The following is a 14963-nucleotide window of genomic DNA, read 5'->3' on the forward strand; positions in this document are numbered from 1 at the left end:
TATCTTTTTCTTTCTAAGACTAGATGTTACCACGTTACGAACTCCTGTGCTCCAGTGATCCTCCTGCTTCAGTCTCTCAAGCAGTATGCCATTAGGTCTGACTGCTCCCATTTTGTTTGCCTGATTTTTTGAAAAAAAGTCTTACTTTTACAGTTAAAATATTCTTTACTTAAAAATCTTATTTAAAATTACTTATAGTTGTGGATAGGATTTACAAAAAATATAAAGTGTCAAGAATTAAAACATTTCAGAAGGTAGATTTTGGGAAAACTGGTATGTGTATTTCTAGAGTTGTCTTTCAGCTAACATGTTTTTGTTATTTGAGTATTATATTAACTTAAAGAAAAATAATTTGGAATGCACCTTAACAATATTCTTTTATCTATCACTATATTTATTCTTTTAAAAACCACTCTTCAGCAGAGAAAAACCATTTTAACTAAATAATGTTGGTATTTAGTTACTGAAGTCTAGTACAGTTAGACCAATTTAAACATTTTTCAAAGGTGGATAGAAAAGTAAACATATATTAAGGGAATGCATCCTGAAATTACATGTAGAAACTGAGGTCATAAACACACATTATCTTTCTGTTCTAGATATTTGAATGGTGGTATTTTCGCAAGTATGGAACATCTTTCATTGAACAAGTCTCAGTAAGCCACTTGCGCCCCCTTCTGGGAGGGGTTGACAACAACTCTTCCAATAATTCTAATTCCAGTAATGGAGACTCAGATTCCAACAGACAAAGTGTCTCAGGTATGGAACGTCTCTTACAAAATTTTCGTGTAATTAACAAAACTGTTTTAAAAGATTACGTTTCAGAGAAAAACTGTGTTTAAATTTCAAGGGAGGTAAGAAAGCTGTACCAGAGAGGTATCAGGCATGCATGCCAGGGACAGAAACTACTCATGCTGTTAACTTTACTTTCATTCCCATTAGCTTTATCATAACAAATGATAATAGCATTATCTCTAAAGCAATGTAGCATAGAGCACTCATCAAGTGCATTAGCTACCTCAGCCATGGCTGCATGCTGAGTCTAACTAGATCTCAGTTCGCTGCTTTTCCCTGCCCACTGATGCTGAAGCACACATTCAGGTTCCTCAGCACAGCACAGGCTGCTTTTAACCCGGTGTCATCAGACTGTTCTGTCAGTTTACTTTCCTTGCTTGTATCTGCCATGTTTCTTAGGACCTGACCCACGTATGTTTCTCTTGTTCCCCTGTCACTCCCCAAATCAAATGCCTTTTCTAATAGACATACTAACGATCTCCATGTTTTTGATCTTTGATAGTTTTCCCTTTAGCAACAATATCAAATAGTGATTGGTGGGGCTGTTCTTTTTTTGTAGCCTTCGTAGTGCACCACACACCCAGCTTCTGTATCTGTGAAAGCCAATAAGCAGATGAGTTCAAACAAGAGGAAAGAATCTATTGCTTCACCAACAGTAAATTCTTCTTAAGTACTTATGGACTTGGTTTCTACTGTTTCTCATGAACTACAAAACGTCTTCCTCTCCACTGGCCTGTTGGAGGAACTAGCATAGGTTTTTTCACTGCAGTAGAGAAATATTCAGTGTTATAGAAAGCAAGGCAGGTGGCCGTGGGGAGGGATCTCTGGCCTAGCTGAGTGGTTCCACTAGTTCTGAGAGTTGAAGAATGAAAGGAAGACATTCAGAGCTAGGTTAGATGTTTTCTTTTCTTCACAACTCAGTCACTTTTCTAACTTCCTAGCCAGGCTGTTAGCAACAAGGAACATTTGTCCCTGATGTTGAGGCAGAGGTTTTTTGTTCGTGCTTTTCCAGCAGAAAGTGAATGGTATTGGGCAGCTCCTAGTGTGTGCTTACCTCATTCTAATGGTACGCACATGAGAATTGGCACTGCGCAGGTAGTAAAATTGTTTGCGGCCCTGTACATTTCTCTATCTCGTAAAAAGGAAAGGAGGCCTGAGCTCAGCAAAACATTGCATTAACCAGAAATGCAAAGCCTTGTGGCTGGCTCACTGCTCTAATGAGGAATGTGATCATTTAGTCATTATCATACAAGGAGGGGCAGATGATTGCTGTCACATGTGCCTGCTGGGAAGACTCCAGAGATTACCTGGATTGCTGACTGACCCCAATTTCTGTATACTTGCATGGTGCAGAGAATGAACAGATAGCAAACAGAAAGCATGTCCTTTTAAGGTATTCCTTAAAATGCTTTCATTTATATTTTCATGAAACCCCTCCTTTCTCCTTACCCAGCTTAAAGCTCTTGACATTTCTTGATGCAATGAAAAGTCCATGTTCTCTGTATTAACATTATTTTTAATTTATTATTATTTATGTGTATAATTGGAGTGAAGAATATCTGCACAGCCTATGTGTGACAGTCAGAGGAGAACTCTGTGTGCAGAACTCCCCTTCCACCTTGAGTGGGTTCTAGGGATGGATCAAACTCAGACTACCGGGCTTGTGTAAGCAACCCTGCTAGATCATACACTTTTCTCAGTAGATGTATGACTTATTATATGAATTTTGATGTTATCATTTGCAAGGAAGAATCTAAGTCCTTTTAAGCAATATATTCATCTAAGTATACATTTTTAGCCCCAGATACTTGGGAGGCAAAGACCAAAGTATCAGATGAGTCCATGTAATCAAGACTACTAAGCTAGGCAGTATGAGACCATGTCTCAAAATCAGACCAAAGAAAATAGAACAAAAAGATAAAAACACATTAGAAATTGACAGCCATAGGTAGTCTCCATTTTTACCTGGCTAAGATTAGACTTGATTATTATTACTGACTCAATTACAGTAGTATTTACTACTCTGTCCTCTTTCTGTTACTTTACTGCATGACAGATATAGCATGTATGATATGATTTTACAACAATGTTTTAATAGTTACTTTTAGAAAAATGGAAGGTATGAATAGACTTACTTCTTAACATCTTTACTGCCAATATTTGGCTAATTCAGTGTGACAAACGTAAGCAGGTATGGAAATATCAGAACTCATGCAGTTAACATTGCTTTATATTTTCTGTGATGATTGTTGTGTGTGTACATATGTATATATACATATATATTATAATATGTATGCATATATATGTACATATGTATGTATGTAAACATGTGTGTGTGTGTGTGTGTGTGTGTGTGTGTGTGTTTATTTGAGAGTCTTACTAGGCTTTCTTGAATTTCCCTGTGTAGCCAAGGATGATCTCTAAGTCACTATATCCTTCTTTCCCATCCTTTGCAATGCTGGATTGCTTTATGTGACAAGAGCCATCATGCCTGCCTGATTTTTATTTCTAAATAATGAAAGTACTACAAAATATATTAACTGCAATTATCTCTATTAATCACTTTCTGTTTATAGTCTGCATTATCTTATGGGGAAAAAAGTCCAGATCTGAAAATACTTCATGTATTTCCTTAAAATAGATGAATTTGCATTAAAATTCATATTCCCTTTAAACTAGTAATAAGGGCTATTGAATACATAACAAAAGGGTAGAGTTTGTTGATTTTGTTAAAATGCATAGATGTCATCATTGAATTTTACATGAAATTTAACTTGGCAAATAAAGTCCCATGAGCTTAGATAAATAAAGTTTAATGGAATTATTTGGAAAATAAAATTATTGACAAAGTTAAAAATAAGATAAAGACATTAGATATAAATATTGGTCCATGTGAAGGCTCATTAGAGTCCTTAATGTATTATTTAAGTGAAATCTGGCATACATACCCACCTCACAGTGGTTTGTGAGGAATGAGGAAATAGGGCAGATCATAAGTGCATTCTGAAACCCCTATTGTATAAAGTGGGTGGAATGCAGCATTGCTCAAGTTGTTCTGTGATTCTTACTTATGGAGAAGTGAGGTTGATTACATAGTTTCTTGCTTTAGCCAAACTTCAGCTTGTTTGGCCCAAGATCATGTGTGTGGACATTCTTGTTTCATTTTATTTGGGAACTAAACTGCTATTTTTTTCCAAATGTATGGTTTCTGATAAACTCTGCTGATGTATTTTGCCACATCACCACTCAGTCTCACTGCTATTTCTTAATTCAGTACATTTTATGAGTTGGTGATGCACAAGATTTAAAATGTAGCCAACTTCTCCCTGAGAGAGGGGATTCTCACAACCCACTGAGACCTAGAATTTGGCTTTAGGAGAACATTTTTTTTTGATAATTTATTCTTGTTCTCAAATAAAATACCATAAAGACAAGGTTTGCAGCATTTGTCTTTAGCCAGATAGATATTGGGAAAAGTGCAAGTTGCTCCATCTTATCAGCAGAGATGCCAAAGTCAAGTGCAGTTGCTCCAAGACACTTCAGCAGCCCCTGGGAGAGCTGGATCTCTACACAGCTCTGACACAGCCACTTGGCTTCCTAGCCAAATCATCGCATTTATATCTTATTAATTTTCATATCATATTTCAAATTCTGGGTAATTATAAAAATTCAAACTTCTAATTAATTATAATTATGCTGTATAAATATATATTCTACATTCTAAATTAATGCTCATTGGATCATTGAGGCAGCTTGGGAAAAGTAAAAATACAGTCCTAAAACTGTCATAGATGGCAACTCTCACAATTAGACAAGATACAGGAAACAAGTCTCATGACTGACTACCTAAGTAGCTTTCTCTGTGACAATATGTGACAATTTTCTCCCTCTTCCTGAACAGTCTTGTCCTCTGTAGCTCAGGGTGACTTTAAACTGTGAATCCTTCAGCCTTCCCCTCCAGAGTTTTAGATGTTACAGGTAGGTGTGCACCACCTTATGGATACAAGTTCTTAAGGACTAATTGGGTATTTTATGTCACTGCCCCAGACCCTCTGTAAGGTGTACAAAGCTAAAGTTAACATAATTATTAAGTAACTAAAAGTCTCACTGTTGGCTCACTGCTATAATCTCAGCATTAGCTAGGCAAAGCCAGGAATGTTGAAAATTCTAAGGACAGTTTAACCTGGCCTGGAAAACCTTAATATCAATGGTATTAATCCTCTGTAACAAAATGCAGGACACGATTTGTGACCTGTCTTCCACAGCAGCTCAGCCGCAGTGATTGACAGTTCAAGCTGCTAGTCTTAGTTTTAGGACTTTCACAGTCAGTGATCTGAGGCTTGCCATTTAACTTTCCTAAATAAGCTTTAGTGTCTTAGTCTGAAAACATGAGACTAATAGAAATAAGAATTTCACAGAGTATTCTGGGAATTAAATGAGGCCAGGCAGAAATTCAGTCAGAGGACAGCGTTCTATGTAGGAGATAAACTGACTTTAGAAATAGAATTGGGAGATACGGCTACATGGTCAGTGACTCCTTTACACACACGGTTTTCAGAGCTTTCAGTTCAGATGTTCCCCTTTGCAAAATTATGAATTTTTATGTATTAGGGACTTTTGGGGTTGCTTATTAATAGTCTTAGTGATGGTAAACAAGATATTTACATGCCAAAATTTAATGCATAGCTGGAAAGTGATTTTCCCCTAGCCATTTTTTTCAAAATCATTCCATTAAAATGTATAGTGTAGTACAAAAGAGATGTTTATTTATATAGTGGAGAAGTCTAGAATGGATTCATTCAATTCCTAGTGAACATACATTTACTTATCAGGGTTAATACATTATTTGGTGGCGTTGATTTAGTCATAAATGTCCAGTTAGAAATGTATGACATGTGAATAAAAAGATTTAGTCATCTCATCATGTCTTTGATGAAAGCGGTACTATCTTGAATAAGGCAAACCATACAAATGGTCTTAAAAGTCACAATTACTAATCCTGTTTTTTTGTTTGTTTGGGTGTTTGTTTTGTTTTGTTTTTCGAGACAGGGTTTCTCTGTATAGTCCTGCCTGTCCTGGAACTCACTCTGTAGACCAGGCTGGCCTCGAACTCAGAAATTCGCCTGCCTCTGCCTCCGGAGTGCTGGGATCAAAGGCGTGCACCACCACCGCCCGGCTGTAATCCTGTTTTTTTTATTAGCAACAAAATTTGTTAAATAAAGGCTATCCATGTTTCCTTTACCATTTTTTTTTCTTTAAAATTATTTTCTCCTTACACGAGCAGTTTGCTTACTCTAAACTATGATGCCTACAAAATGCCACAAAACCATAAAGGCTTTGGACCTGAGGTCCATAAGCAACAGCCCAGGTCCCGGAGACCGGGGATGTGAGAGCAAGGGACAAGCATCAGGGACTGGTGGTGCTCAGGGCTGTGGGGAGCTTGAAGCACACTGACATTTGAAGCACAGAAGGTAGATCCCGGAGGAGTTACTCAAGTATAAAAGTGAATCATCTCACCTCCGCTGAAATACTGACATCCAAACTGAAATGAAATCAAATGTTACGTACCGATAAAAAAAATCGAGACGACTTACGGAGCCAGCCGAGTTAGAGAAACCCGGCGGGCCTGTGAGGAACTGACTGCACCTGTGCTGAGGTGGAAAATGGCGCCCACGCACCCCTCCTCGGTGCCTGCGACCGGCGCGGAGCGGCTCCGACTAGCCCGAGGGTGCAAGCAAGGTCAGGCCAAAGCAGTCCTGCCGACGTCTACTGTGGTGCTGCGGGCGGCTGCGGCTGAGGGGTCGGCTTCCGGGCCCGTGCTGGCCCTTTTCTGGTTTCTGGACAGGCTCCACTGCTAGTATGGGCCCATGGTTCCGCTCCAAGGTCCCATCCTTCCTCTGCTCTCTGGGATCATGGTGTCCGGCCCAAGCTGGCCCCTCTGCAGGGGCAAACGCCCTGGCCGGAGGTTCGTTCGCGTTCAAGTTCCTGCGCTCGCTCACTCGCTCGCTTGCTCCCTCGGTGTGGTGGGCCTAGGATCCTCAACTAGGAGTAGCATGGCAGTTTGCACAGGCCTCTCCCTCACAGCCGCGACTCCCCACGTGGCTTACTGGCAGTTCTGTAGGTGTTTTCTGCTCTTGGGGTTCTGTCCGGACAGGCCCAAATCTGGAGAGAAGGTCTCTGCTCCAGGCTCTGTCTTCTTTAAGTTGATTAAAGCTCAGATAGCTCAAGGCCCCGCTGCCCAGCTTGGAGACAATTCCCCGTCTTGTTGTGGTATTCTCCTTTGCAGCCAGCAGGCCTAGCACAGCAGTCAGATGTTTGAAAGTTTTTCTCAAAAATAGTTATTTTGAAAAACTATGAAGTAGTTAGGGCTTAGTTATTTTTTTTCAAAGGAGTACTTCTAATAATTGCCTAAAATTGATCAGGATGATATATTAGGTGTTCATTTCTGAAGTATCAAAGCTAGTAACTGTAGGAAAATCCCACCAACGAGTGGTTCACTTGGAGGTACTCTAATAATAATAATCATATGTTCAATGAAAACTTTAGACACTTTGGAAGTATTGTTTTGAAGTAACTGACACTTCCTGAGAGGAAGTTTGAGATTTGTTCATTCACTGGACAATTTAATTGATGAAATTATAGGATGTTGAAATGTGGTTTTGCCAATTGTAGGTTAACAGACGAGTCTAGACATCAGTTCTCAACCCTATTTACTGTGACCCTGGAGGAAAGGGTCTAATATGTACACCTCACTAATTTATATAAGGAATGTACATGATAAGCTGCAGACCTCCTTCTAGAAAGGATCAGTGAAAGCTAAGCATATACTATGATAAAAGTTGCTATTTCTGCTGTGACGAAGAGGCTGGAGCCTGTAATCTCAGCACAGAACCAGGTGAGTCCCCGTCTACACAGGACTGGGGCTGCCCATACCAGTCACTCATGGAAAATGCCAGGAAAATAGCAGCCAGGCTTGTCTTCCGAGGGAATTTTCTCATTTGAGGCTTCCTCCTCTCAGATGACTGTAGCTTGTGTCAAGCTGACATAAAAGCATGCAGCCCAGGAACTGGGTCAAAGGTACCAAGTGCTGATGGTAGTGATGGAAGGTTTTAGTGGGACCTGGGGAAACATCCAGCACTTGTGTTAGAAATCCTTAATGGATTATGTTTTATGTTCTTTGTTTCCCACATAGAAACAACTGTCCCATTTTGACAAAGAAGTATATGCGCTCTATAGACTGGGAAATGTCATGCCGTTTTAATGGTAGCTGGTTCCTCTCCCCTTGAGTTTTGGTATTCTTTCATACATGCTAAGGTCACAACATTTCCATCAGAGCTACGACTGGAGACTCTGTTATGGACACTGACAACCGAAGCACAGAGAGTGTTCTTGTATTAGGAGCATACTTACAAGTAGACTCTTAATGATGTGAGCAAGCGCCTAATGGAGTCCCAGTTGACTTTGAGTGCTTCCCAGTTGCCTCGAAATTGTGGAAGATAATGAAGAATGGAACATTCTTTTTGAAGGGTAAATTTGAAATATGATCTGAAATAAGTTCATTCCCCAAAAGGATACACAAGAAAAGCATTTATGTGTTAGCTCTCTTGCCCTGTGGAGGTCTGTCTCTCTGGAATCTTCATGTTTGGCATTTATATCATCTGTTCATGGTATACTAAGCCACATCAGGCAACTGATATTTATGGGGTGTGTTCTCTGGAGTCAATTCCATGCTAGAACAATTTTCCACAGTAAAGATTATAGAAGAGAGCAGCAAAGATGAATCACATCGCTTAAGGCAAGAATTTGCTGTGTGTATATAGATGACCTTTATATTGCTTATTTCTTAAGGAAAAATAGCCTGCCTTGGGCCCTAAATTTCGACAATGTAATCTGGGAAGATAATGGCTTTGTACTTTGTCAGCGCCCTTCCCCCTTCACATCTGCTGCAGCTCATTGCATCTCAGTTTCTAAGTTTCAGGGTTAGTTTAAAAGTTAATACAGAACAGTTTCACAACATCAAGTTAACAAGAACTTAGTTCTTTAAGTGATAAATTTAACATTTCAGAACGTTTGCAGCACCCCCTGCTGGCTATTTTTTGGAAATTCCTAAACTAAGTGTTGTTCAGGTACTGCTTGGTTATTTTTCCTTAGAAATATTTTGCTTAAACTGAGGTTATAGGGTTGAAATTTCACTGAAGATAATTTTCATTCTAATTTGTCAATTGGGTTTTGAATGGTGCTTATTTCCTTTGGCACTATAATAACATACTTGTTGGAGAAAACTGTTTGACAGAATTTTTGTAAAATGGTATTTCTAATCAAATTAAATATGAGAAGAAATATTTTTTCGAACACCCATGTTTTATTGTACATATTTTTTTTTACCATGAACATCATTTCACGCAAGACACAAGCTTACTTTATGTTAACTAAAAACCTTGAAGGATTTATGATGAAGCTTGAGTTTAATTGAAGAACAGTCAGAGGAGGTGGAGTTAGAGGTGCACCAGCTCTAAGGACAGAAATCACAGCTGTTCGGCTGACCACCATGTTTCAAGCCAAGATCTGGAATCACAGTGTTCATGACCCTTCTAATGGGCTTTTTGTTTGGACAGCAAATAATTAACTAAAGGAAACATAATTTTCTAGTTAGTGTCATATGAAGTGATAACTATCAAATCCCAGTTTTTTTCTTAAGGACAGAATTCATACATGCTTGCTGCATTAAGTGACAAATTATATTAAGTGACAAAATTTTTGTGCCATTATAAACTGAGTAATTGTAAAATGAGATACCAACTTACTTTAAAGATAAATTCATCTCTTTTCTATGAAAACGTACACCCAAGTGTAAGTTTGTACTTGCTTTACTATTTCAGCAATAAACTAAAGGGATCATACAGAATGGTGCTTTATATTTTATTACATGCCAAGTGTCAGAACAATAGTTTATATGTCTCCTCCACTGTTACAAGTAGTAACTACTGGGTAGATGGATGCCCAGGTGGGTGGAGGGATGGTGGAGGAATGGTGCTGGATGAACAGGCCTGCTGTAGAGCCCCACTGAATCATCATCTGAGCTGTAAGGTCTCTTGAATTTCTGCCATAGTTGTGATTGTACACATTAGTGGGTGTGTTCTTTGAGGACTGATGTTATGACTTTGGTTAAGTGAGTTTTATTTTCTAACAAAACTGTACTTATCCAAAGAAATCTAGTGTTGTGAATTATTAGGAAGTCTTCATAGGATGTTTGAAAACAATTGTAGTTTATCAATCACGTGCTCACTATAACATGACCTTCGACCTTTAGATGGACTTCTCTAAGTTAAAGCCCCGTGGTCTTAGTTTCTGTGCACCTCGTATAACAAGATATAATTTTAGTAATTCACAATGTGACATTAGACTGTTGCTCTCTATTTTGTCAGTATAAGTAAAAGATGTGAAGATGCTCCAAAATGATTTATTTTAATAGAATTTCTTCCTGCAATTGTGGTAACATTAATTCTCTATCCCTTCCTAGAAAAGCAATATTAATCTAGTGAGTTATCTCCAAATAAAAATTGCCATCATCCTAATGGACCAAGTCTAGTGCTCTGTGTTGTGTATGATGCAGAGCTGTAGTTTGTCAAGGATAATGTCATTAAGAGATATGTGCTAGAGTGACAGAAAGTAGTCCCATCTGAACATGTACTTTTTTCCCTTTATTGTTGGAAGTTAATTCATAAAATCTGCTCAAATCTCATAGAATGACCACACAAAGTTACACAGTAGCTGATGTTGGCATGCACTAGCATTTGAAATATGAGGAAACTTGAGCCTAGAGATTAGGTGACATTTTCCCTGTCCCAGTGCCTGAGAACTCTCAAGTGCCTGATTAATCTCCAGGGTTGTGTTTTGTTTTTCAGTTTCCTACATAAAGGATGGAGAATCATATATTCTTATCAAATGGTCAGGAAGGGTGTTTTACTGAATTAATTAGCTCTTAATATCATTGGACTTACATGTCATTTCGTATTCCTCTTTGTTACAGAATGCAAAGTATGGCGAAATCCACTGAATCTGTTTAGGGGTGCTGAATACAATCGGTGAGTCTTGCCAGTTCAGGAAATGAATGAGTGGTTTAGAGAGCAAAGATAGCAAGTGCTGCCTCTGGTTCATTTAGGGGTCACGGAATAGTGTGTTATCACTTTCCTCCCCCCTTCCCGATCCTCCATCATTTCCAGCTCTTTTCCTCATTCTTCCTCCCCTACCTCCTTTTCTCTTCCGTTGGAGACAGGGTTTTATAGTCCAGAAATTGCTTGGTGGCTGGGTCCCTTTGCTCCCGATCCTCTTGCCTCACAAGTGAGTCCTGGGATTGTAGCATGCCACCATGTCCAACAGCTTCCGCCTTTGCGGATACAGTCTTCAAGTGTTTTGAGTTTTCTGTTTTATAGATACTTTGGCATTCTAGCTTGGAATAATATACAAAATTATAGGTTGTGATTGTTTTCTATTGTACTTATTCTTAGAAAAAATTATTAATGTCTGTGTATGTATGTTGCATACATACACTACATATACTATATACACTACATATACATATACTACAGTACTCTGAGAAAAACTTGTGGGAATTGTTCTTCCCTTGCACTGTGTGGGTCCTAGACCTTGAACTTGGGTTTTCAAGAGTGGTTGCAAATAGCCCATTTGCTGAGCTACCTCACTGCCTTCTGTTGCAGTTATACTCTTTTCAATATATATCATACAGACCCCGGATTCTGAAGGCTCTGCAACTTCATTCTATGGATCCCAGAGAAGTTATATTGCAATTTAATTGAGTGAAGTAATTAGGCAAATTAGAAATTCATAGTTTGGGGAAATATCTATTTGTAATAATAATTAGGGAAGTTTTCCATTAGCAAAGACTATTAAAATGTTAAGGCAAAACCAAGAGAATATGTGTATTTTGTGCTATATAATTCCTGAAGGAAGAATAGGATGACTTTTTTGAGGTTTTTTTTAAATTTAATTTTATGTGTGTGGTTGGTTTGCCTGCATGTGTCTGTGTGTCAAGTGCATGCAATGCTAAGGGAGGCCAGAAGACAGCATTGGATTCCCCTTGCAACTGGAGTTACAGACACTTGTTAGCTGCCATGTGGTTGCTGGGAATCCAACAGGAGTCCTTTGGAAGAACAGTCAGTGCTCTTTCCCACTGAGCCTTCTCTCAACCCAGGGCAGGATTTTTTTAAAAAATATGGTGTTCATGAACAAAGGTATTTTAATGCTCAGTAGTGGTTTGCATTTCAGTCTCTGTACACCTTCCTCCTTTATAGGTCTTTTTCCTTTCTCAAAACTGTCTAACCATCATATTTGCACCTGACAGGTACACTTGGGTCACAGGACGAGAGCCTCTGACCTACTATGACATGAACCTCTCTGCCCAGGACCACCAGACATTCTTTACTTGTGATTCAGATCATCTTCGCCCTGCAGATGCAAGTATGGAAAACCCTTCAGATACTTAAGGCTGGGAAAGTTTTTCAGCTTGTTCCACATCATGGTTCTGATGCTATAATGTCTGCTCTACAGCTAGGTTTGGTGGCGCACATCTGTAATCTCAACACGCAGGAGGCGATGGAGGGAGGACATCTAGTTTGAGACCAGCTTGAACTATGTAGGGAGTTGCAGACCAGCCTGGGCTCTATAAGAAGAACAAGGAGGGCTAGGGAGATAGAACAGGAAGTAAAGTTCTTGCCCTGTAAGCATGAGGACCTGATTTTGATGCCTTATCCATGTAAACAGAAAGAAAACCCAGATTTGGTAGCACATCTTTGTAATCCCAACTCTGAGTAGGCAGAAACAAGTGGATCCCTGGGGCTTGCTGGCCAGTCAGCTTCAACTCTGTGATGAGAGCCAGACCTGTCTCAAAAGAAGGACAAAAGGGAAGAAAAGGGAAGTGGGGAGAAAAAGAAAGGTGGATGAAGGTCTGACACCCGAGGTTATCCTTTGGACTACACGTATATGCCCATGCATACACATGTGCATCTCTCTCTCTTTCTCTCTCTCTATTCAATGAATAAAATATTAAATTGACTAATAAAAACAAGAATTCATAAGGAATATGTATATGAAATTTATCCACAATGATTATCAATGTAGTAATAAGGCTTACTATTCTCTAGAACATGATTTTAAAATATCAAAGTAAGCTCTATGTATTTGGAAACACACACTTTACACAAGGTGAGGTAAACTTCAAAGGTGAGGAGGAATGAGGGTCTCCTTAATCATATTCTGATTAGAAGCTGGGATTTGGCGAATAGGGGAGGTGGGGGTGGTGTACACCTTTAATCCCAGCACTCGGGAGGCAGAGGCAGGCAGATCCCTGAGTTTGAGTCCTGCCTGGTCTACAGAGTGAGTTCCAGGCCAGCCAGGGCTACCCAAAGAAACCCTGTTTCGAGTTGGGATTCATTCAATATAAATGGCTACACTATAAGAAGCTGACTTATAAAATAGGAATTATCAAATTATATAAGGATATTGTTATTTTTAAAGTCTTGCTGCTATTATTGAATATCATAATAGGATTAATATTCCTGGGCACTAAGCTTCTCCCAATATATTCACAAGCTGCTCTGATACATAAAAGCTAGATTTCCAGGGAAGTTGAGTCATGAATATCCATGTCAAGCAAAATTCTATGGCAGTTTACCTCGGTTCACTTGCTCTGCATAGTTTAAACTTTCACATATTCTGCACTAGTAGCAAATGTTTTGGAACATGTTGAATAGAAATTATATGTTATAGAAGGAATAAAGAACTGAGAGTTACTTCAGATGGGAACAGGTACATTCAGGATGGTCTGGCCATAAAATAGAAATTGCAAAGTATGCAAAATATGTTTTCTAACAGCAAGTATTTATTAAAAACAAAAGATATGAATTCTTTATTATAGCTTGTTTTCTTGACCTTTTCAGTGTATAATATTTATACCTATAATTTAATCTTCACAAAACGCTTGCTATTGGCAACTGAAGAACAGTGAAATAGCAATTCAGAATACTTGTGTGACTTTTAGGGATACAAGGTGACTTCCTTAGTTGTAAAATGTTCCAGTTAAATCTGCTAACTGCTTATTGCCCTACAGATAGACATTGAATTATATGCAGTAGGTGACTTGAATTATTCCTTTTTTCCTAACTAGTAATGCAGAAAGCTTGGAGAGAAAGGAACCCTCAAGCCAGGATTTCTGCAGCTCATGAAGCCTTGGAGATAAACGAGTAAGTAGGGAGCAGAGTGGGTATCACATTAGTCTGAGTATTCTCAGTCAGCATTGACGGTACACTTCTGATAAGCTCTGCATTAGAGATGCAGTCTATTTCCCAGGGCGCGCGCGCGCGCGTTTGCGTGTGCCCGCGCGCGTGTGTGTGTGCGTGTGCGTGTGCGTGTGCATGTGCATGTGTGTGGGTGTGTTAGGGGTTTAGCTCCTTTAGAACAAAGCTCAGTACCCTTAAGGTTAAACCCTTCAAAGGATACCCTTGGCATATTGTGAAAACATAAGCTAAGTACAGTTCTTGGGAGATGTAGAACATTTTCCCAGGGACGCTCCTTCCTTTCTAGATGTAGAATGCTCATCTGTGCATCTGGGCTTCTAGATGTAACTTCTGCTAGAGGAAGAAACAGCAACTTCAGAAAAGATAAATGGTGATTAAAAAGCTAAAATGTTAATGTTAAGATGAAAAAAGAGGAAACACTGTCTTTTCTGTTGGTAAACATTCTATGGGTTACCAAGGAAGGCTGGGAATTCCTTCTGAGATCTCAGAAAATGAGATTCTTAATATCAGAGTCATTAAAATGTAGGGTTGGCAGGAACCTTAAAGGTCACTTAGCTCCGCCACCCATCTGGTGCTTGAATCACCTCAACAGGGCCCTTGCCAAGTGGTCATTGTTAAACTATTTTATGATATTTTTTCTCAAGAAGTGTACTGAATCTTCTCCAGAGGGGTCTTGGAAAAAAAAAAAAAAAAGAGTTACTCAGTTTCAGATCCTGTCACTGTAACCCTGATCAGCACGGCTTCCAACTCTGTCATGCTACATGCTTTTCACTCTCCCGTCCTCTACAAGTTTCATATGCCTGCCGTGTGTGTGTGTGTGTGTGTGTGTGTGTGTGTGTCTGTGTGTGTGTGTGT

At 39.2% G+C, this 14963-nt stretch overlaps 1 protein-coding gene across 5 annotated transcripts in view; it reads left to right on the top strand.

Moving 5' to 3' along the window:
* Window positions 1-14963, top strand: part of St7 (suppression of tumorigenicity 7) — a 239930-nt gene that overhangs the window by 134659 nt on the left and 90308 nt on the right. For all 5 annotated transcript variants that reach the window (XR_003836915.1, XM_029478333.1, XM_021164295.2 and 2 more), the window contains exons 3-6: window positions 600-759; window positions 10826-10880; window positions 12158-12273; window positions 13979-14054. Coding sequence is in view for 4 of the 5 variants with exons in the window: in XM_029478333.1 (XP_029334193.1) it covers window positions 600-759; window positions 10826-10880; window positions 12158-12273; window positions 13979-14054 (407 nt within the window). In the remaining variant the exon portion in view is untranslated. The remainder of the gene's footprint in view (window positions 1-599; window positions 760-10825; window positions 10881-12157; window positions 12274-13978; window positions 14055-14963) is intronic.

The sequence above is a fragment of the Mus caroli genome, chromosome 6 (genome assembly GCF_900094665.2).
Source record: "Mus caroli chromosome 6, CAROLI_EIJ_v1.1, whole genome shotgun sequence".
NCBI lineage: Eukaryota > Metazoa > Chordata > Mammalia > Rodentia > Muridae > Mus > Mus caroli.